Consider the following 24756-nt stretch of genomic DNA (forward strand, 5'->3'; position numbering starts at 1 on the left):
TGACAGAATTTAGATTTTTGGGTGAACTATTCCTTTAATGCCAAGAAGGTCATAGCAGTATATTAAAAGCTATGGAGGACATACTGTGTACTAGAATATTACACGTTTGTTGAATATAATCAAGGGCGTACTCATTTTTGCATCCCTTCATTAAAGCAAAATTGGCTGATTTACTTATTTCACAGATACTGATGACATATCTTTCTGTTTTTATTAAGTATATGTTTAATAAATTAAAATTTTGTCATGTTTCCATGAAATGTTATAGTGATCACTAAGAAGTTTCAGATGGAGTGTGCTCATTCATGATGAGTGCTGTAAATGATCTCATCCTGGAGGAGTGTAACGCTTAGATCTGTCCTCCAGATGGCGCTGCCAGTACCTCTTTGTGTCGGGTGCGTTCGGTCTCTGGCGGCGTGGCCTCGACGCTCCATGATGACGAGCTGGAGATGGATGAGCGTCTACTGCTGCAATCAGACGGCGGAGGAGAGCGACTCGGAGACTAGAGAGAGAGAGAGAGAGAGAGAGAGAGAGAGGGGGGGGGGAGAGAGAGAGGGGGGGAGGGAGAGAGAGAGAGAGGGAGAGAGAGAGAGAGAGAGAGAGAGAGAGAGGGGGGGAGGGGGAGAGAGAGAGAGATAGAGAGAGAGAGAGAGGGGGAGAGAGAGAGAGAGAGAGAGAGAGAGAGAGAGAGAGAGAGAGAGAGAGAGAGAGAGAGAGAGAGAGAGAGAGAGAGAGAGAGAGAGAGAATTTGGGAATGGAGAGAACGGTTAGATCTGTTGCTGAAAGACTTTCTCTGTAAAGATTCTGTAGAGTTTTTCCAGTCAACTGAACGTGTTTCTCTGTTGCTCAAGACATTTTGAAACTTGTCAGAATGGGTTCATCGGTTGAGACACGGATGAGTGGCGAAACAATGTCTAGAACGGGGTTTCCAAAGGGGTTTGAGAGGGAACTGCAGGGGTTTGTGACATGATGAAACGCTAAGAATTATATTAAATGCAAAAGTTTAATAAATAAATAGAGCTGGGATGATAATTGCGATTATAGCATTCCAGCATTTCACCAGTATTCTACCAAAATAAAAGCTTGAGGGTTCAAGAATTCAAGACAAGGATATCAAGAAATCAAGAGTTTAAGACATAAATAATACGATTGTAATTATCAAATTATCACAATTTTTTATTTTACAGTACAATTAAAATTTACATCAGCAATATATTTCAGTCTTAAATTTTACAATTAGACGAAATTATATTACAATAGTAATAATAATAATTATTTTTATTCAATTCGATTGGCTTCCTTAAACACCAGTGTGAATGTGATGTAAACTGAGATACGATCGTAACTAAAGAGATGTTTGAGCCTGCTATACAGTTCAGCTACAAAGTGAATATGTGAACGTGTCATTAAATTATTAAAATGCTAACTTAAAATCTGGGGGGAACCATTTGGAAACCATTGGTCATGAGAAACACATCCAACTCACAAGAACTAACTTTACTACACATTTAAACAATTAGTTTGAATTTTAAGCTCACCTCAAATCCACTTTCCCTTTTACTGCAGTCATGATGTTTGCGCTCCAACAATGACAGAATCTGCAACACAGATCATTTCGATAGTTTATGAAATTCTCTGCTGAAAATAAAACAACTGGACACCCCTGGGCTGCGTTCCAGCTCTCTATGCCCTTCCCTCGCTAACTTTCCTCAGTCTCGTTCCCTCAGATGAGTGTCCACTACTGGCGGACCCCTTGCAGTGTGTTGAACGTCCTAAGCCCTTGATCACTTGAATCCGCTATGGAGCTGATATATTATTTACTCTTTTTTTTCCCCTGAAAATTTTGTTTAATACTGCATTCTATATGTATATAGGTGTGTTTGGGTTGTTAAAAAAAAAAAAAAAATAAAATAAATAAATATATATATATATATATATATATATATTAATTAATTAATATATCATAGAGTTGTGTGGTGGTGGTAAATTAAACACTATATGCTGTGACGTCACAATCGTGTTGCATTGTGGTATATGGAGCTGCCTGAAGTGTACATGTGAAGTAGACTCGCTCCCGCGGTCAACATCGAGGGGTCGAGGGTCTGTCCATATAAACTTCCCTCGTCCACTTCACGAAGTGGATCGCACTTCAAAATGGTGGTGGGGATTCCCCCGAGGGGAAGTGCTTAGGGAAGTTCGCGAGTGGAACGCAGCCCTGGTCCAGACTGTGCGCAAACCTAACCTTGGAGTTGAGGGCACAGTGTAATGGAGTCTCCTTGGCTTTGTTATGGATGAGCGTTGATGCTCCATTCTCCAGGAGCACTTCCATGATGCCCTCGTAACCCCAGCGAGCGGCGATGTGGAGCGGCGTGTCTCCCTTATCATTCTGAACGTTCAGTCGACAGGAGTGCAGGTCAAAGTACACCAGCGCCTTCACACACTGACACACACATTTACATCAAGAATGAAATACCTACATTACATACACCATCAGTTTTACCACTAGACATTCACAAATTTAGTTAATGTAATGATGTGTCACAATTAAAAGAAAGTAAAACTACTATGTACTGTGTCTTACATCTTCGTGTCCGTACATGCAGGCCAGGTGTAGAGGAGTGTTTCCACTGTTATCCTGAGCATCTGTGTTTGCCTTATAATCCAAGAGCAGCAGCTGCAAGAGCAAACGTGAAGATCAGTGAAACAACAGATAAGGGACAATGCACAGGAGTTTTATGAAATATGATGAGACTTATTATGATGCCTTCGAAGACTTCAGATGACAAACTCTGAATCAACATGCACCAATGCTACAGTTTTCTAGATGTCCTAATCATTTGTTGACAAACATGGATTCATTACTTTACTGAGTTCATTGTTTCTGCCTTAAATTAATACATTATTAGCTAACTGTGCGATTTGTACATAAGTTGGACACAATCCCCTCTGATAACAGATCACTCTAAATTGTAATGCAGACATGCATTTTCTGTAAAGATGCTTTGAAACAATATGTATTGTGAAAAGTGCTATACAAATAAATGTGAATTGAATTGTGAAATTTATTATTATGTAAAAAGACTGTCCCAATGTTGGAAAATAATCTAACATGCGAGATACTAGGAACTAACCACACAGTTGTGTTACTCTGCTCATCAGAGCTACATAACTACAAGACAGTTATTGACACACGCTATGTGGAGCTCTGACCGTGACTCCCTGGTAGCCCTTCTGGCAGGAGAAGTGTAGCGGTGTGAGGGCATGGTAATCGGTGGCATTCACCACAGCTCCCTTTGACACCAGCAAGTCAATCAGCAGGGACTGACCTGGTCACAAGCACAACACAGTCACAACATTTATTGGTCAACTCCGTGTGAAATCTACAGATTCAAAAATACTACAACAAAATCCACCCCATTATAACATCTATCATGTGAAAAATCTAAAACAAAAACAAACAAAAGCAACCAAAAAAAAAAAACCAAATTCAATCCTCACCACAAATAGCAGCAACATGTAGAGGAGTATAGCCTCGGTCATCCCGAGAGAATGGAGTGACTATGGACGGGTCGTTTAATCTCCTGAACCAAGAAAACGCCAAGAAAGACAAGCAAAGCAATACTTTATTATTTAATTAGGGAAAGGACATTCATCACTTTGTGGTGGTCATCAGCCCAACATATTGTCATTACAGTCTCAAAATTAATTTGACAATGGAATTAAAGAGCTGTGATAAAGAGGCCCCCAAAAGGCCATTGTGTAAAGGAATGGCCAAAACGCATAAAAAGGTTTTAGTTGAAAACGGTGTCGTGTAAATGACCTTAGACATTTAAGGTCAGGTATTTGGTGTTTAAAAAGCATTTCTGCAAACTTTCAGATCACTTCAAAAGCTTCTGAGCATTTGTTCTGTGTGTGATATATGTTTGCTAGTCTGTCAGTACTGACCCTGTGATGTGGAGGTCACAGGCGTCACAGGAACACAGTGGGTGGCATAACTTCTTCCCGTCCTCCTCACTCTCGCTTTCACTCAGCAAACGCTGAACCTCGACCTCATTTCCGCTCACAATGTACTGCCCACATACACACACACACACACACACACACACACACACTTAGAATCAATGCATTACTGCTAATGCGCTCATAAATCATATATTTATTTAATCAATCAAGAGCCAATTTGAGACACTTGTCTTGTGCATCTAAACTAGTATAAAATGCTACTTCCTGTTCTCGAGCCAACCAAAAGTAAGGCAGAAAAACAGCCAATGGTGCTCACCTCAAAGAGCTGATCTGTAGGTGTTGCATTCTGGGACAGCAGGTCCACCTTCTCTCTGAAGGACAGCCTGTCTCTTGACCCCTGTGGACCACAGCACACATTCAACAACCAAGACACTGCCTCAGAACTCTGGGATTAAGTATCCATCTTTAAGGGAACATGCGGTGCTGTAGACTCTCGGGTCAAACACTGGGCCTGGTGCCTGGAAGTGTTCAGCTTCAAACCCTGCAGTGGTTGATCAAGGGACTTCCAAAAATTCAAACCAATTGCTCGTATAAAAAGTTAAATTAATTAACATTAATTTTTCTATTTAAATGAACTAAATAAAAGTTCCTTGCACAACACTATTTTTTTGACTTGGAATATAGTGCAATAGTAATATGAGCTAATTCTAAGATACTTTCATGGTGTTGTTTGGTTATTCTTGGAGCTTGACAGCATTTGTTCCCATTCGCTTGCATTTAGAGGTTGGCGATACGACCAAAATCTTTATTGAGTAATTTTACTTATAATAATACTAATACAAATATGACTAATGTTTTTTCACGATAACAACATATGACGTTGTTTTTGCTCGAATTTAGGTTGTTGCAGTATCAACAACACTTATAATTTTTGACACCAATTTCAATATCAGCAAAAACAAATACAAGCCTAAGGGCTGGGTATTAACATTTCACGATTTAGATTAGTGGTTCTCAACGGGGGTGGTACCGCCCCCCAGGGGGCGTTCAGAGAACAACGGGGGGCGTTGGAAGCAAGATTTTTGAAAGGGGGGCGTTCAGGCGTTAATGGGGGGCGTTCACGAGTTTAAATATGTAACGCAAATTTTTGTTCATTTACTTTTATTCATTTTAAGCATTTAGTAATTTAGCTGTAATAAACACTTTAAGTGGGCTATTTAAAAAGTGTTAGGACTATGTTTTTTGTTCAATTATGTTGTAAAACATATGCGCAGAGTGTGATATCCATCATATTGTGTGTGCACGCGCATCTATGGTGCGCGTGAAAGAAAACCTCAGCAGCGCTAAAAAAAAAAAACATCCGTCCGCACCCGCTCTAGTCCTGACCTCAAGTCGACCGTCAGTGTTGTTGGTAGGCACTACGCAGGTTTTTTTGTATTCATTTCTATTGCATTACGATTGAAAGCAGTGTCAATAATGTCAAAAATATGATGTGCAGTCAAGTTCGGGTATGTGCTGTGAGTGTTCTCACCGGAGTTTTGACGAGTTGTATTTTTTTGACGACTTGATATTATTTCTTATTCAAAAGTTTAGAATGCCTAACATTCTAAAATCTTCCAGTTAAATGCGACATGTAGCCTATCGTTACTTTTGCAACGACTCTATTATTTTTCCAGTCATAGACCAGCGCTCAAGCACTGACTAGAATCCAGCGCTGACAAGAATCAGCATTCACATGCTCAAAGATGTGTTTCGCGCTGACAACAATCCGGTGGTGCAGAATCACGCAGCGGAGGAATGGAAAGTTGACAAGCCATTAAAAAGTATCGACTTAAGAAACACTTATATTTTTTTCAAATATTTTCAATAAATCATGTTCCCATTCACTCTGGCGACGAATTTTAAAATCAATTAGCCTAAACTTTATTCTATTTATAAGGTAAAACTTTTACATTTTTAGGCATTAACTAATTCCAATCCCTAATGCCAAAATGTTTTCTTTGTTCACCAAGTAATTTACTGGTCAGGCATTATTGTTAACTCGCAAGACAGTAAGGAGAAAATGACAATTTGATGGATAATTTAAATATATTCTGCAATCACATTTTGGTAATGTATTAATTCCGCCGTCACATCTGAGCACGAAACGCTGCTTGGGTAGTTTCAAGATAATTAATAATATAATAATATTAATTAATAACAAAATAATGAATAATATAATAATAATGTAATTGTTCATATGTGTTTAATCTTGTTAGAAGATTTTTTACCGATTATGAACACAAATTAATCACAACAAACCAAATTAATTGTAATTGTATTAATTATACCATTGATGAAAACAAGCTGGTATTTTAGGCCTACAATTCTAACATAATTTTTCATGAAAAATCATGATTGTATTTATTTATTTTTCGAAAGTAAGGTTAATGTAAGCAGCTTCTTGCAATACTCTCCTAAATGCGTAATAAAACCTAAGTGCAAACATTACCGCTTTAATGACCGTCCTTTATTTTTCAGTGCATTTGTTTTACAACATATGGCTATTACTGTCATGTGATTAATATTATAACTATTATTATGTAGTAGTGTAATGTAGACAGACACAACTAAAAGAGGTTTGAATTTTTCTTTGTTTAATTTGCACACTGAATATGGGTTGGCACTTTTAATTTTGAACTCTCAAAGTGCACCAGATTGATGAATTTAACATTAAAATGCACAAAATTTTCTTAGGGGGGGCATGCCCCCGAACCCCCCTAGAAGGCCCAAGGTCCACCCACCACAGATTTACCAAAAAATCCTGTGAGAAACACTGGTATTGCTATGCCAATGCAGTTTATAACTTGTTTTTTGGATTAATCACTGTGGAGTACAGTTCAATTGTATTAATAAAAGACAATTTTGCACTTATTTCATCTGTTAACTCTCACTCGTTCCAGGTCGCTCATTATTTTGGGGGTGGGGGGCGTTCAGGGATTTGGATATTGGATAGGGGGCGCTGGCCCAAAAAAGGTTGAGAACCACTGATTTAGATTTACAATCTTCAATTTAATTCGGATCTTGATTCAAATCGATTTGATATAGATTAATTTGGAGATATACAGTAGTGGCCAAAAGTGATGTTCAGAGGAGATTTTTTAATCAAATGTTGGGTCATCATCATCATAATTAGAAACCGAACCATAACTTGACTGTCTCAAGCACTGTGTTTGCTCTTACCAGAGGGCTCTGGGTGAGGTTCCCCTGGCGGATGTACTCCACAGCAGCCTCAAACGAGCTCAGATAGTAACTCAGATCATCCTTACTGGAGTTGCGGAAGCGGAAGTTCTTTATATAACTCAGATTTGCCATCCTGAAGAAAAAGTCAGATTATCATCATTCTGCATTAGGGGTGTGACGAGATGCTTAGACGAGACGAGACACGAGATTGGGTTCACGAGAACGAGACAAGACGAGATTTTTACACAATTTTTAAGAAATCCTCAATGATGAAATATATGAATGGAAAATAGTCTTTTATTCAACTGAAAATCACAAAATGCAAAACAATTTAGGTGCATTTTGAAATCAACTTGTAATGAATGTTATTTTACTTCTATTTTAATGAATTCTATGCAGTAAAGGACATGCAAACACTGCAAAATGTTTTGCTATAAACTCTACCGTCTGGCTTCTCCCCTGTACGATTTCACATGAGAAATCTAACTCCTTTCCACAAATCGAACATAAAAAAAAATAAAACAGTATAAATAAAATAAATATAAATAACTGAAATAACACTTTAAATGCAAACAGTGTGTATCCATAATCAAAGTACTGCTCTCTCAAAACTACAAGTTCAAACAGAAACAAATTTTTTCTTCAAGCATGAAAAAGAGATAAATTAACTACACAGAACAGACTAAGATTATGGTCATGTTCTTTTTCAAGAATATAAGCATGTCGATGATTTCTGGCAGCAGTTGAGACCTTTGGGCAGTAATGGGGCTGCACAATATGAGGAAAAGCTGCGATGTGCGATAACATTGTTTAATATTGCGATGTCGATATGACTTGTGATATGTGAATGTTAGCTATACTGTTCCCATGTCTTAGTGCTTTAATAGGTTCTTTGCGCGATACGTCAAATGTTTATTACCTGCCTGGTTCAGATTACACTATTTTAGCGCGATTTTGGCACGATCCGTTTCGTGGAGATTCGTAAAGGACAACGGGCGTCGGGACGCAAGATTCGATCGTTTCATTTCGTATAGTGTGTCATAGTGGGCGACAACCTACGCGTCTGCGATGCTTCAGGACATCACGACAGAAAGACTAGCATGTTTAATTTTAACGGTCCTCCACGACGGGTTGAGTGTGAGCGAGTGAGTGTGCGCGAGTGAGTGAGAGTGCGAGCAACAGTGAGTGTGCGTGTGTGTGCGCGCGAGCGAGGGACAGTGAGTGTTGTGTGTGTGCGCGCGGAGTGTGTGTGTGATTGGCCCGGCACACAAATGATTTAAAAGTGGCAGGGGCATCTTCAATACTAATTTCACCCTCATGCTCCATCACGCTGACATCACAACAACTCACGAGACAAAGTTTCACCTCGACGAGAAATCTCGTCGCGTTTTAATCTCGCGAGATCTCGTAACACGAGATCTCGTCACACCCCTATTCTGCATATATAATTAATGCAATCCACAGATTGGTAAATACATTAATTTAAAGGCACACTATGTAATTTTTCACCACTAGAGGTCGCTTATTCAAAACAAAGGCGTAGCTTGATGACGCCTTGATTTGGTGGGATCATGGGAGTTGATGTCTTCACCTCTACAGCCAGTTGAGAATACGACGGGACTCGGACAGAAATCATATTCATGGATGACCGGTAATGTATTAACGAGCGCAACACATGGCTCGAGAACAGTGGAACTTTTATGATGTCGCAGACCGCTTGCATATGTGGGGTAACGCAGCGCTGTTTTATCATATTAGATACTTTTGAGTGTGTTTGAAGTTGTTATCAGGGACGTCACTAGGATTGGAAGAAAGGGGGGGCTTAGCCCCCAGGGTATTTGTAACTTGCGTTTATAGAAAATCTTACAGTGAGTTTGAATAAAAAACAACTATGTATATGTTTAGCTGTATTTGTCTCTTCAACCCCGTTACCATCTTCAACCCTGTTACCCTATAGTCTTAACCCCGTCACACCTAGATTTGTATTAATTATTTTTTTTAAGTTTATGAATAAGTCATTTAATGTTTGTTGAACTTAGTCAGAAATGTTCAGAGCAATCATAAGAATACTGACATTAATTCAAATTCTGAAGTTAAGCCACATCTTTGATCAAAAATGATTGGGTTGCTGTCACAAAAAGTGCCCATTTCAGGCTTAGAATAACATAAGTGTAAAATTATGTGTCAATTTTATGGTGCATGTACAATTTCTGGTAAGCTACGCTTTTTTTATTATTTCAATTCAATTCAGTTATTGTGATTTGATTTAATATTGACTCATTTGGATAAATATTAGGTAGGCTACTCAAGATAGGCATTAATTTTTCTCAAGAAAAAAACAACTCACCTAATGCTGTAAACATACAGAGAGCCCTATCAACTGGTAGTATTAAGGTTAAAAATAACTCAAATTAAATATAATGCGTTTTTTTATTATAATAACAACTTTATTTAATGATTTAAGTAAAAATATAATAAGTATTATAGAACACGTATTTAGCAAAATACTAGCTCTTGTTTTCTCGACAACTAACGTATGGCTTTCCTGAGGTAAATGTGCATGTTCTCCAGCTGTGTTATTGACCTCTTCACGCTGATGAAAAACACTGATATGATCGATAGGCTATTATGTATGAGGAATATACATTTTGGTAAGTTGTAGCCTACTAACGTTACTGTATCTTTCAACAGTGTTCGTGTTTTTTTACTATTAGCTAGTAGAGATGATCGGTTCATGTGCGCTATGGGATCTGTCACGTAAAATTTACAAACGCCAAAACGGTAGGCTATTTATTGTTTGAATTTCGTAATAAAATTTACAGAATCTGAGAGTTGAGATTCTTTTATATCATAAAGTAACCTGCTCTGTCTAGTCTGTCGGTATCCGTGTCCTCTTTGCTTCGCGATTTTTCTGTGCGTGAGAAAATGGATGTGTGGCATGAGAGCGTGTGAAAAGTGTCAATTGCGTGTGTCTCACGGTGAATGTGTGAGATAAATATGAATGAGGATATGGTTATTGATAAATCGAACTGTTATTGTTGTTCTTATTATCATTTAGGGGGGCTTAGGAACATTTTGGGGTAGCTTCAGCCCCCCTAAAATAGGCCTAACGACGTCCCTGGTTGTTATAATGCTGTTACTGTGCGTTCGCTCGGCGGCTGCTATACGACACACTTGTTGCACACTGTGGTGAGCTAGATCAATATTAGGTATGGCAAAACAGGGTACTCGCAGTAAATCAAGAAAACGATAGTTAAACAAAAATACTAACTGTGTTGAGCTTTTATATAATAATGATTACCGGTAGTTTTCTGTCAATTAATGTATCCAAACAGTTGCTCACCTGTCTAATAAAACACGTTATATAGCGTCTTTGGTGTTTCCATGAAATCGAGGGTAACGCGGGTATGATTCTTAGAAACATTTGGGATAATGCAAGAACACAAATCAACTAAATATATAGCATTGTTCTAGTGGTTTTTGGATATTTTGATCCAAAAATCTTACATAGTGTGCCTTTAACAATCACATCAATGATACAGAAAACAACACTCACCAGTTAGGAATTTCAGTTTTGATTAGCAAGTAGAGAATGACTGACAGAAGATCATCAGCACACATGGCCTCAATGCTCACCGCTGAAAGAGACAGACAATCATCATCAGCTTTTTAAATGTGTAATATCTTACTCTACACATGAGAAAGATAGAGTCACATGTTCAGTCCACCAGATTGCTACACTAAGTGCTTCTCGTGAAGAACTACAGCCATGGTATTGGCAGTGACAAAGTTTGTTGCTTCAGTATTTGTAGAATATATTTTCACATCTTTCTATAGTTTACTGGAAAACGATGTTTATTATTATTACAGCCTCAGATCAGAAGTTTGGGTGGAGCTGACGATCGCCTAACCCGCCCCAACAACTAACCATAACTTCACTATAACTAGAAGCTCCACCATAACAAATGCCCAACCCCACCTCACCATTAAACCTAACCTTAAAGATGCTATAATCAGCCTCACTGCTGGTCTTAAACTGCTGGTCTGGCGCTGCTGTCCTGAGACTGCGGTGTTGTATGGCTCTGCAGTTCTGCAGTTGGCTAGTATTGTAACTTTACATATCGGCACAGTGCAAGACTGCTTAAAGTTACTGACATGTTGTTAGAGTGATAAGTAAACATTCACGAAAGAGAAAAAACACGGGACAAGCTCAATTTTAAAAAGAGTTAAGCACAATAAGCCTGGAAAAAGAACTCAATGCTCAATGCAATCACACACCCGAAGCACGCGCACAGAAAGTCGCCTCTAACGCATGCAATTACTTTCTAAATCCTTAATGCTTTAAAATAATTTTACGCAATTAACGCAAATAAATTACAAAAGAATGTGAAGCTGCGTCATTAACGCAATTTACGCCAAGCAAGATTATCTCAGAAGTCTTGAGTTTATCACACTGAGCATCTACAAGCACCCGTAACCCTGCTAGGAGGAACTTTCCTTTTCTAACCCTTTAACCCGATTCTGCTTATCTGTGTTGTGATCTGACCATTTAAAGCCCTGAAACTCTGGGAAGGTTTTCAGTGATCCAGTAATCGAATTCATTCAAACAATCAGTCCAAAACAGCGCTAATATAAAGAAGGCCCGGATGATCCTCAGAGAGAATAGAGACTCACGGTGCGTTTTTAGTGAATCATTCATTCCAGTGTGTGCTTTACTTTAAAACACAAGTTCTGTCATATTCTGTGATTGTTTCTGAAGAGTGCAGTTTTAGTGACGTACAGGAGTCGTACAGTAACCGTGTGAGAGTCTGTTATATTAATGCACAAACAACAAACAGTGTATGTGTGCTCTCGATCACTGATCGCACGCTGCATTTATACAGACATTTTAGTACATCCGCGTTGTTTCCACACACACCCAGGATAATGTTGGATTTGTAATGTGTACATAGCTGTGTTTAGTAATCGTAGGTTTATGCAGTCAAGGCGTTTGATTTAGTTTTTTTTTGCGTCTCCACATGGTCCTGTTCAGGATCGCATTTTGACTCGTCTAAAATGAAGCTCTTTGTTGTAGCTCTGTACACATACTATAAAATGTGAATTCTGTTTTGTTTTTTTTTTTTTTTTCTGTAATGTTTTTTCATGGATGCTATGGTGTGCATAAATGTGTCATATAATAGAATTATATGGACTTCTTATATCATTTGGTTATTTGATGTCCTTTTGGAGTCTTCAAGTGTGAAGCTTGCAGAAAATACAGTTTTGTGAGAATCACCCTTCAATTTGATTGTTTACTTTGCTGGATAGCATGGAACAAGATAACTGGCTTATGCTTAATTTCACGATAAGTGTGCGATTAATTGCGATTAATCACAACAAAAGTGTCATTAATCGGATTGATTTTTTTTATTTTTATATTTTGATTAATTTATTCAATTTCTGTAATATTATTTACTTGAACACTACTAAATAGACCTGCATCTGAAAAAAAAAAAAATTTGAAGCACTGTTTATTTCATTTGTCTGTGACAAGTGAATGTTTTCTCCATCCGAGTTTAACAAGGCAAGTGAGGTCAATAATAACAGTTTAATCTGGTTTTATCCTTTTAGCCAAGTTACCAATGTTGCAAAGATCTATATTATTACCTGTAGGCTTGGCTGTATCATAGACGACTGGTGTGATTTTTTATTTAATTATTTGTTTTTAAGGGGAGGGAATGCTCAAAAAAAGCAGGTCAGGAGCATACAATAGTTAAAGAGATTTAATTATTTATTATAATTGACCAAAATGTTCTAAATAAAATCCTTCCTGAAGAAAAGAAGCATTGAACACATGTATAAAAATGGAAAAAACATCCTGTGCCTGTTTTTCTGTCTGCCTTCAGTGCCCTGTTATGGCAAAATTGAGAAAATGACTTAACAAGCTGTTTGACAAACAGACATTAGGACAGCATTCCTCTAGTTTACACACACTGGATGTGTTGCTGCTCTGCTGCATGAAAACTAAGGTCTGAGGTAAAACAGAGAACTAACTGTTCATGAATGAGCGTAAACTGGCTAATCCGGTCATAAGAGCCATGCAGAACGAGATCTGTTTGCAAAAGGGAAATTTAGGCAAACCTTTACACGCACGCACACACACACACACACACACACACACACACACGCACACAAAGTTCATCATTCATTTATCATGGTATTTATATGGCACTCCTAAATAGTTGCAAAAGTACCATGGTAATACCATGAAGTGAATATGGAGTATTTTGATAGACAGTAAGGTTTGTGGTCACAGCACCTGTATCTCGGCGTCTGGTGGACTGCATGATGGTTAAAATAACTTTCCTTATGCAGAGCAGTTTCTGCAGGGGAGACGTACAGATGTTCAGTTGACTCAATTCCCTCTTAGCCCGAAGAATATTTATACTAGGAGAGAGAGAAGTGACATATGATCACTAAATAATTTATTAATCTATTCTTTACAAAACTTTTAACAGTTTCTAGTACAACATTCAGGGTTCCCACACCTTGGTTAACTTCAAATTCAAGGACCAAACTATAGTAATTTGGCTTAGCAGCACTTAAGAAAAAGACATCCATCTAGAGATAGAGCAGTTCACCTGAATTCTGACTTCACACCAAGGTCTTTCTGTTGCAGTTCCTGTAAGGATCGTGTTGTTTTATTGAAAGCTGCATCCTGTCAAGACAAATATACATTTAATAACGGAAAATAAAATTCTGCTAAAGCGACGACCAGCTTTTACAGAGGCCATGTTTCTGGAAGTATTTTTACTTTTAATATTCTCCATTCAAAAGCTTCTGAAATAATGCATTAAAAGACAAACCAGCCAGCTCTGAGATGACAGAGCAATACAACATTTAGTAACAATAAAAAAAATAAAAAATAAAATAAAATCTGCAAAGTAAAAAACAAACAAACAAACAAAAAAACATTCTGAATTACTGAAATCGAAAATTGAAATTTTACTCCCTGCAACAAACAAACAAACAAACAAACAAATAAACACATTAAGGTGAAAGTGAGCTAATTAATGGTATGGTTTATCAGTACCCGACTTGCTTCAAGAGTCCCAACATAACTAAAGAGTAGATCATGGATGCCATGATGGATGTACATCTGAAAACGGAGGAAATAAAAGCCAAATTAATTCTTAACTCAAGGTTACACGTTTAAAAGACAGAACGAACTGTTTGGTTTTTCACTGACCTCCACTGCTTGTTTGAGTAGAGTCATCTGTATCTCCTGTCTCGCCAAAAGTCTCTGAAATGAAGACATTTTACCCAGTCAGCATCACAAGAGAGTCCGTATTAGAGAGATCCGTTCTTAAACAGCTTACCAGATGAGAGTCCCTCAACAGCCACTGAAGACATCTTGTGTAAAGGGTATTTACAGAGTCCTAAAGGATTGGGTGACAAAATAAACAATAAATAGTGAGATCTAAAAAGGATTGAAGTTAAATACATGATATTGTTACTTTATTGAGGAACCAGGGGTCGGTTGCATCAGCTGCGCGCAAGTTACAACTTAGCCTAGTTTTGACGTAAATGGGTACTAAGTTACAACTAACTCACTACTATTTATTTAGTAGTGCACAACACCATATTTGTGCATTGCTCCATTAAACTTAGTTGAAACGTAACTCTACGTATTAACTAAATATTAACGGAAGCCTCTGATCAGGAGTTGGAATGAAATAGACTGACTGAACTGCATCGACAAGCTCTTGTTTTTCCCGACAGACTTCAAATCTTTACTATATGTGACCCTGGATCACAAAACCAGTCACATGTCGCACGGGTATATTTGTGGCAATAGCCAACAATACATTGTATGGGTCAAAATTATAAATTTTTCTTTTATGCCAAAAAATCATTAGGATATTAAGTGAAGATCATGTTCCATGAAGATATTTTGTAAATTTCCTGCCGTAAATATATAAAACATGTATTTTTGTGAGTGAATGCAGCACAATCGCCAACATAAATGGACAACTTTAAAGGTGATTTTCTCAATGTTTCGATTTTTTTGCACCCTCAGATTCCAGATTTTCAATAGTTGTATCTCGGCCAAATATTGTCCTATCCTAACAAACCATACATCAATGGAAAGCGTATTTATCCAGCTTTCATATGATGTATGAATGTAATTAAAAAACAATTGACCCGTGTGACTGGTTTTGTGGTCCAGGGTCACATATATGGTAATCAGTGATGAGAACGCATTACAAGTAACTTGTAAAGTAACGTATTACTTTTAAATTTACAGAGTTACTGAGTTACTTTTTCAAACAAGTAACGCAAGTTTTCCATTTATTGACTAACAGCTCTCCTGTCCTCATGTTGAGAGAAATCGTGAGTGCAGAGGTGTTGTGAACATGATGGTTATTATAGTTCTAGAATAAATGTAAGTTGGCATTTACTCATTTCACTTGCAAAAAATAAAAATACAATAAAAAAATACAAAACAGATTCAGTATCACCCAAATGTAATAAAAACAGTGAAATGCAATCTCAGAATATTACACAAACCTGCAATAATGTTACATTAAATATATATATATATGTATTTAATCTCACTTTATTAATGTCTTTGCTGCTGACCTTCCATGATCCACTTCAATAAGCAAAAATGACTTTAGATAAACATTGCATTTGTGTTTAATTTTATAAATTTGTATTGCTGAAGTAAGTGTTTTGAACTTCTGCATCCTATTCTTCTTCAATCCAGAATGGCAGAACAGCTGAAAGTTTTTTTCTTTTTTTTTTAACTGTACACTCTACTGTACAGGTGTGAATGTGTGTTTCCTTCAGCCTGAGGCGTATTCACTTCACTTTTGGTGAGAAAGGGCCTTTACATTTGCCAAAAATAGAGGGGTTTTTTTTGTTATTGAAAACAAAAACAAAAAAAACAAGCCCAGCCCAATAATTTAACGCATTACTTTACATAAAAAGTATCTAAGTAATGCAATTAGTTACTTTTTTATGGAGTAGAGCAATATTGTAATTCATTACTTTTAAAATAACTTTCCCCAACACTGATGATAATGCTGACATTTACACTCGCTTATATTTTAAAAGAGAGAACATTATGAATATACTACTTGTATATACTTAGTAGCTCTTCAACACAAATCCGTCCTAAACAATGTGTCGCTGTGTGTATCGGTCCGTATTGTGCATGTCAAATAAAATTTGTCATAAATAAATATAAATTACTATGTTTGTTGGCATCAGGCCTATTTATTTATTGATCCTTATTAATGTCAACTACAGTTTCTGAATGCTATTTACATATAAAAATACCTATCATGTTATTCATGATTAAGAAGTATCATATTTAATGGAAACTTACTTTTATTGTTAGTTACGTGAGGCAAAAGAAGTTAGAATGAAGGAGAAAGTGGAATTCACAGCATTTCAACACAAATTCTGCTCACATATTTGAAGGCTGCTATTGGATCATTGAGGCACCACACATATTACGCAACCACGCATTACTGACTTGCTTCGTTCTGTCTTTAGAACAAATGGTGCAACCGAATAAAGTACAGAGTTAAGCCCTATTCACACTGGATTAGTATTATTTGGGGAGTGGGGACCTCATGTGATTTAGAAATTACCCACCCACATCTGAATTTCGTGTGGCGCATTCGCACGGGATAACCAAAGCCTGTGATTTTACTCGAATTTACTGACTTGTCTCCCGGATATGATGTCAATAGGCTATTGCTTGGAAATGTCTTGTCGTTATTATAGGTCTAGCTGTATGATATAGGCTATCATAAACAGAAGAATGTTCCTTACCAAGTTGCTAATACATGTCATTCGTCTCCATCTTTTGCTCTTCTGAAGGTTTTCGGCTTTCTCTTTCTGCAAATTGTATAGTTGTATCGTATCATGGTGTAAAGCGATATGACCCAGCACCCAAAATACTATCAAAACACTCAAACGCAGCCTCCATTCTTCGCAAAAGATGGATAAAAAAGCGCACAGGAAACAAAAACCTTGAAAAAATTATGAACGACCCCGCCAAATCACAGAGATGCCGATTCGCACGGGACTAATATTATCACGGGACCTCTGTGTTCGGCGAAATATGGTAGGTCATTTGCGGGGGAATTTTTACTTTACAAATTACAGACAGGGCTGATTTGCACGGGATTAAGATCACAGACAACCTCCGCAATTATTACAAATTACTAGAGGTCACCAGGTAATACTTATCCCGTGCAAATAGGGCTTTAGTTACAAACGAGCTAGTAGTTACTAAGCCTCTAGTGTGGACTTTAAGTCCCATTTTAAGAAAGAATTTATGAATGGCTGGTGCAACTGCAACACATACCTTGTAATACATTTCTTCAATCACAGTAAAGTGACTCTTGTGAGGAGGTTCTTTTTAGCAAATCAAATTAAAGACATACACCTTTTAATGGATAGTTAAAAAAAGATGTGTTACCAGTTTGAATCAGTGTTAAACAAATCCCTGTATATTTACAGCATTAGCAGAGATTATTACTAAAATAATTGAATTGCTATCAAATCAAACTGAATCAGAATCTAATCGAGATCTTGTGAATCAGACTTGAACAGAAACAGGAATCTGTATTGAATAACGTGCAATAACGTTTTATAACTGCCAGTTTAAACTGGCAGTTATAAAACCTCTCATTAAGAAACCACAATTAGACCTGCATAATCTAGCAAATTATAGACACATTTCAAATCTTCCTTTTATGTCTAAAATACTAGAAAAAGTGGTGTCCGCTCAACTGGGCTCTTTCTTGCAAGAAAATGACATTTATGAAAAGTTTCAGTCTGGATTCAGACCGCATCATAGCACTGAAACTGCGCTCGTTAAAATTACAAATTATTTACTTTTAGCATCTGACCAAGGCTGTATCTCAATGCTAGTTTTACTTGATCTTAGTGCTGCGTTCGATACTATAGATCACACAATACTCTTAGATCGACTACAAAATTATACTGGTGTTCAAGGACAAGCATTAAGTTGGTTCAGATCATACTGATCGCTACCATTTTGTCTATTTAAATGGAGAAAAATCGATCATAACTCCAGTAAACTATGGAGTGCCGCAGGGATCTGTGTTAGGCCCTCTGTTATTCTCAATATATATGCTGCCACTTGGAAATATTATAAGGAAACATGGAATTAGTTTCCATTGTTATGCTGATGACACTCAAATCTATATTTCATCACGGCCAGATGAAAACGTTAAATTATCCAAATTGACAGAGTGTTAAAGATATAAAAGATTGGATGACGCACAATTTTCTTTTATTAAATCCAGACAAGACAGAGGTACTAATCATCGGTTCAAAAAACCACCTACAAAACCTCTCACACTACAACTTTAACATAGTAGGATGTCCTGTTACTTTATCCTCTACAGTAAAAGACCTGGGTGTTATACTAGACTGCAACCTGTCTTTTGAAAATCATATTTCATATGTTACAAGAACAGCCTTTTTCCACATTAGAAACATTGCTAAGCTACGTAACATGCTATCAGTTTCTGATGCAGAAAAATTAGTTCATGCATTCATGACCTCGAGACTAGATTACTGTAATGCTTTGTTGGCCGGTTGTCCTGCGTCCTCATTAAACAAGCTACAGTTGGTCCAAAATGCCGCTGCTAGAGTTCTTACTAGATCAAGAAAATATGATCATATAACACCAATTTTATCATCACAACATTGGTTACCTATAAAGTTCTGTATTAATTACAAGGTATTGCTACTGACTTATAAAGCCCTAAACGGCTTAGCTCCAGTCTATTTAACGGATCTTCTATCGCCCTATAATCCATCGCGCTCTTTAAGATCACTAAATTCTAGGCTTTTGGTCATACCTAGGATATCCAGATCCACCAAAGGAGGGAGAGCATTTTCACATTTAGCTCCAAAACTCTGGATTAAAACTTAACTTCTTAAAACTAGATTAAAGACGCATCTCTTCAGCCAGGCATTCATATAATACTTTTAATCTTACAGTTAAATCCGACCTCTAGTTCATAAACGCCAGAGGAGAACTGGCCCCCGACTGAGCCTGGGTTCTCCCAAGGTTTTTTTTTTTTTCTCCATTAGGTCACCTGATGTTTTTCGGTTCCTTGCCACTGTTGCCTTTGGCTTGCTCAGTTAGGGATATTTGGGGATATTTAATTTAATTAATCAATCAACAATACTATTGATCAGCATTACCAAACGTGGACGTTTTCCACTAGAAACAAGCACTGATTTATTATTTTAATTTAATACTGTGAAGCTGCTTTGATACAATCTGTATTGTGAAAAGCGCTATATAAATAAACTTGACTTGACTTAACTTGAATAACGTCCAGCTCCTGGACAGGGAGATGCAGAAGTTTGTAATAAGATAAAAACTGCCCCATATGTGTTCTAAATATCTATTTGTAATATTTTAATGCTACAAGACAATTCCCATTAGTCTTTCAAATAATAATTTGTTCAATTCATTTGTTTTACTGTTCCCACTTCTCTTAAGGAATTGCGTATCTTGTCAGGCTTGCGTATCTTGTCAAGAAATTATGAAATGTAAATCTGGGTTTGTCTCACTATGTGATGTCGTAGGCCCTTCCTCTCCTGTTCTTTGAAGGACTGACAGAAGGTGGCCACAAACTTGTCCAGTTTTTCAGCATGGCGGCCCAAGAATTCCCTTACTTCCTCAATATTCTTCAGACAGTACAGAGCAGAAACAGAACTCAACTCCTCTGCGAAAGATAAAACAAAATCATCAAATTCATAGATTTTGAGCAGTTGATCAAATGGAACGAATCCGTCCAGCAAACGATCCATTTACAGTAATACAACATTGGCATCTGTGACTGTTTCAGTTCGTCTTAACCAGGAACGTTCCGACAAGGTGTCAAGCAATAAATCACTAAAACTATAAATGTTAATCTACATTCTTTGTCCAAATCAGTCATTGCATGTAGAGCGTCACGTTTTATCAATTGCATTTAATTTTTGTACTGTTTTTCTTCTGTTTGGCTGCAATTTCAGCGTTGCAGTTAGGATGAAGTGTTAAAGTCCCCCTGTGGTGAAAACCCAGCTTTTAAATGTTGTTTATATGTCTATGTGGTGTTTTAATATTATTTTGCACATGGTTTGCCTTAAATTCATAAGTCGACACCATTGCTGAGTATTTTCTCCTTTGCAGTGAACCAAAGACAGTCTCAAAAACACGCTTTGAAATCGCTGGTGTTTCTGACGTCACAAACTACCTTGTAACCAATCAGATCAACGTGTGATCGTCAACCAGTGGATCTCTGAGCTGAGTGAGTGGAGGCGGGGCTCATTTGCATATTCATAGAACCGCGAATACTAAATGAGGCAAGGGTGTCGAGTTACATTCAAGATATATTACGGCATGAAGACTTTTTTCAAGAAAAAACTTTTAAATAAGTCATTTTGGTGATCAAAGATGGGTTTTAAGGGATACAACTATTGACTACAGGGGGACTTTAAGGTGTGGTCACAGTGGCGAAATTCAGCAGGTGAAATGTTGTGATCTAAATAGGTATTTGGATTTTAGGCAACATATTCCACACAGATTTCATTTTGTGGATTTGGATTTAAGTTTATGGAATGTTTAAGGCAAATTCACTGCATTACCAATTTAAATCTGCTTGGTTTGGAAGTGACCTCTGTGTTTCATGCATTATTACACTAATACGACTGCGCCTTTAGCTAGAACCTCTTACAAACAAATTACCAGGGCTGTGGTCAGAATCGAAGGGTCTTGTGATGCAAAGTATGCTGTAGGCCTGCTCTTTCTCATTGTAGAAAGTCTCCTCAAACAGGATGGGGACAGAAGTGGGATTGGGAAACCCTGCTCCCAGACGGACCTGGTTATTGTCTATAGACACTTCCTGGAAGATACACCACAGTAAAAAGCTGTTCAGTTACAGTCAGCATCCTGAAATTGAACTCTGAATGATACATGTGGGGCTTCTGCGTGATTATATGTGGGATTTTACACACCTTTCCATCTAGCGTCTGGTAACCCTGTTCAGCCGGCTGAAGCACGTATTCGTCAAACTGGGCTGCTGTAAAAGAGGCCGTTGGTAAACTTCCACAACACGGTACCAGGATCTAAAAAAAGAGGTTTGTAAGTTTTGAATTGATCAAGCACAGACAAACTCATCACAAGCTTTACTACGACTTCAGGAGCCTTGGAAAACAGCACACAAGTCTTATGGACTACTTATATGGTGTGTTTTGTTCTATATCGTCACTATATGCTTCTTTATTTTATTTATTTATTTATCCTTTATTTTACCAGGTGATGTCCCATTGAGATATTCAAATCTCTTTTACAAGGGAGCCCTGGGGCAACAATTACACAAGTTACACAGAATCACAAAAACAGACACAACAAACAAAACAGATTTACAAATCTGCTTCTTCTGAGTTCATACAAGAAAGAAAGTCATATGGATAAAGAACAACATAAGGGTGAGTAAATAATGTCAAAATAAAGCAATAAACCATGTGGATAATAGTGTTTTTACCACTTAGATATAATTAAAATATAAGACTCGAATGTTCAATAAAAAGTCAAATTTTGTAATATTAATAGACCTTAATCAGGGTAGCACCAGATTTTATTGGCAACAAGGCTGAGTTCAGTGTGTTCAACGTGGTTGAGTTTTTCCAACTTTCAGAGGAAAAATAATATGTTATTTTGAAAAACAGATGTTTTTTTAGTTTTTTTTTAAAGAAACTTTACAAAAGACTGTACAGTGTGTATATCCTTCAGCCTTGTTTTCATTCCCAAAAAATACACCCTGACTAAGGTCTATAATCAAATCAACAATTCTTCAGCCAAGTAATATAGTTTATTAGTCTAACTGGAAGCGGTTTATGGCTGTCAGGCAACACAGAAACTTCAATTACACAGTAATATACAGCAGTTAGTTCCCATCCTCGGTTCTGGTTGGTTGATGTTTGACTGTGTCACTCAGTTTGTCAGTGTTTGTTACTTTACACAATGGTTGATCCTGCTTCGGCTTTGTTTGGAAGTATTATCACAGAGAGCGATACAGGAATGAGTCCTAAATCCCAGAAATTAGTTTGCATTTTTGCATACCGGGTTCCAATATGCAATGGAACCCGGAAATGGAAAGCATATTTACACTGTCTGAATCGTCCCCTATATAGTGCACTATGTGCCATTCACCAAATAGATGATAGTTAATGCGTGAACAAGTGACTGATTTCGGCTGCAGCTTCAGCATCTATTAATAATGTAGGGGGCGGAGCTTCAGATTCTAGAGAGCATTTGATTGGACAGAAAATCTGATGAGAAGCTGAAGTGCAGAGTGATGTCATCAATCACTGATCCATATTGGCGGAAGTGAGAGACTGTATGTTTTGATCTCTTATATCTTCTAAATGTGAATTTTGTCACTGTTTTGGAGCACACTAGCTTATAGATAACAGCAAGTAGTGGTCGACCGATATTGTTTTTTTGATGGCCGATGCCGATATATATATATACTTTATATTTATTTTAATCAATATTTAATAAATTAGAAATAAATTAGAAAACAAATCCTTAAAATAAACATGCTTATACTTAAGATGGCAACTTCTTGAAACTGCAATCCTATTACAGTATTTTTCACAAATAAAGTAATTATTTAAAAATATATGAATATGTGAATAAAAAGGAAGTAAACACTGTAAAAGGGCACTCAGTAATCTGGTAATAGTGCGCACTGGTAATCCTATTTTTTTCAAATAAAGACAAGGTAACGCTAATATTACATACAGCGCACAATGAAAACGATATGAATATGACAGTGGGCAACTGGATATATCACAGCATATTTTAAAATGAAGGATTTCAAGTTTTTCGATCGAGTCTCCTGTGAAGCTGATCTTCTGTTTGCATAAACTCACTTCGCACGGACCGACCGTCACTCGCAGTAACACGTTTATCAGGCTACAAATGCACACTTCACAAGATATCACAGCTGGATTCAATTAAATCTGCAAGGTTTGTGAAATTAAATGTTTATTAGATATTCAGAGATTTGTTTAAATGATGTAGATGCGCATTTGCTGAATGTTGACGGTAAATGAGAAAGTATTTTAGCCTAATTGTTTGCCTTTTCTGTTACAAATAATATAAAAGCAAAGCTTTACTTTTTCGCATACCATTTACTTTCTTTGTTTACCAGTTCTGTCTAACAAAGTATTAGATATATGACTGACAGAGGTCGTAAACTGATGAAGACGGAGAATGTGAGTGAGCGCTCTGTGATCAGGCGCTGATGTCCCCGTCAAAATAAAAGTCCCGCTTCCAACACATCGGCCAATCAGAAAAACTTATCGGCCGATGCCGATATTTAAAAAATGCCATATATCGGCCTTGCCGATATATCGGTCGACCACTAACAGTAAGGCTAACATATTCATACTAAAGGCCAAAAAACTTCAATTTTGATTTCATGGGGTCTTTAACTTCTTGATTATTGAACAGATTGAACTGATCTGGTCACAAGCATGAGGCTACAGGCCAAATGAAATCAGAGACGAGCTGATAACCACAACAACAGAACGATTTGTGATAATATAGAATGTGCATCACATGTTCATGCTTATCAGCTTGAAACAGCTCATTCAATCATTTTTAGGAGAAGTATTCATTTAAGCATTGCTTTAAAGTTGAGAATGACCTCAAGACAGACACTGTCATTATCATCTGATTAACAGAACTTCAAACATCACCCAACATTAAAGAATCAGTTCATGCATACTGAACCTCTTTCTGACCGCATGTGAACTGACCACAGTCACATGAACGAGTACATGACTAATTCTGTTCTACAAATAAATCCGTTCATCGTTTCAGTCGTCAACACGCATGCAACATTCACTTTTGCTGTTTCAAAGGGGTTTAAATGAGTAAGAACTTGAACAGCATTTCCGATAAAGCACATAAAATGGTGATAAATGAGGAAGTGTGAACTCACAATGCCATGTAGTTCTGCCACCCTGCTGCTCAGGTCCGGCCTGTGCTTCTCCAGGGCCAGGTAAAAGGGGTTCTTCAGGATATTCTCATCATACACAGCCATATGTGTCCCAAACTCCAGCTCCTTCAGGAGAAAAAAAGGAACAGATAAAGAGAAAGAATGATGCAAAATGGGGGAACATATGGAGAAAAGGAATTTTAGAAATGTCACAGGACGTGGGGGTTGAACTAAACTGGATTAGCATTACTAAGCACTTTTGCTCAGCTTACATTTTCTCTCCGGATTGTTTTTGAACTTTGCAAAGCTGTATTTATATCATTATAAACCTAATTTAATATTAAGTGGCATTTGCCAAGCCAAGCATGACTATTACTCGTACTAAAGAGATAATTCGAACAAAACCCCATTCCTAAGTATTAAAAACAAAAACCTGTTCACATCAACAACAACTATAAAGATAATATGCACTATAACAATAATTATATCAGCATCCACCGGTGGAAGATATCGTTCTGTTTATTATAAGTGC

The 24756-nt window shown here is 37.2% G+C and overlaps 1 protein-coding gene across 1 annotated transcript in view; it reads right to left on the bottom strand.

Moving 5' to 3' along the window:
- ankrd27 (ankyrin repeat domain 27 (VPS9 domain)) overlaps positions 1 to 24756 on the bottom strand; it is a 45426-nt gene that overhangs the window by 16410 nt on the left and 4260 nt on the right. Inside the window, exons 2-20 of the mRNA XM_084094838.1 lie at positions 24228 to 24350; positions 21229 to 21339; positions 20960 to 21116; positions 19801 to 19955; positions 14544 to 14603; positions 14414 to 14467; positions 14258 to 14323; positions 13806 to 13882; positions 13484 to 13611; positions 10742 to 10823; positions 7186 to 7318; positions 4280 to 4360; positions 3946 to 4070; positions 3499 to 3581; positions 3211 to 3326; positions 2582 to 2674; positions 2243 to 2440; positions 1539 to 1598; positions 383 to 502 (exon numbers count right to left, since the gene is read on the bottom strand). Coding sequence (XP_083950964.1) covers positions 383 to 502; positions 1539 to 1598; positions 2243 to 2440; positions 2582 to 2674; positions 3211 to 3326; positions 3499 to 3581; positions 3946 to 4070; positions 4280 to 4360; positions 7186 to 7318; positions 10742 to 10823; positions 13484 to 13611; positions 13806 to 13882; positions 14258 to 14323; positions 14414 to 14467; positions 14544 to 14603; positions 19801 to 19955; positions 20960 to 21116; positions 21229 to 21339; positions 24228 to 24329 — 2001 coding nt within the window. The 5' untranslated portion in view covers positions 24330 to 24350. The remainder of the gene's footprint in view (positions 1 to 382; positions 503 to 1538; positions 1599 to 2242; positions 2441 to 2581; positions 2675 to 3210; positions 3327 to 3498; positions 3582 to 3945; positions 4071 to 4279; positions 4361 to 7185; positions 7319 to 10741; positions 10824 to 13483; positions 13612 to 13805; positions 13883 to 14257; positions 14324 to 14413; positions 14468 to 14543; positions 14604 to 19800; positions 19956 to 20959; positions 21117 to 21228; positions 21340 to 24227; positions 24351 to 24756) is intronic.

The sequence above is a fragment of the Abramis brama genome, assembly GCF_963993115.1.
Source record: "Abramis brama genome assembly, chromosome: 20".
Taxonomy (NCBI): domain Eukaryota; kingdom Metazoa; phylum Chordata; class Actinopteri; order Cypriniformes; family Leuciscidae; genus Abramis; species Abramis brama.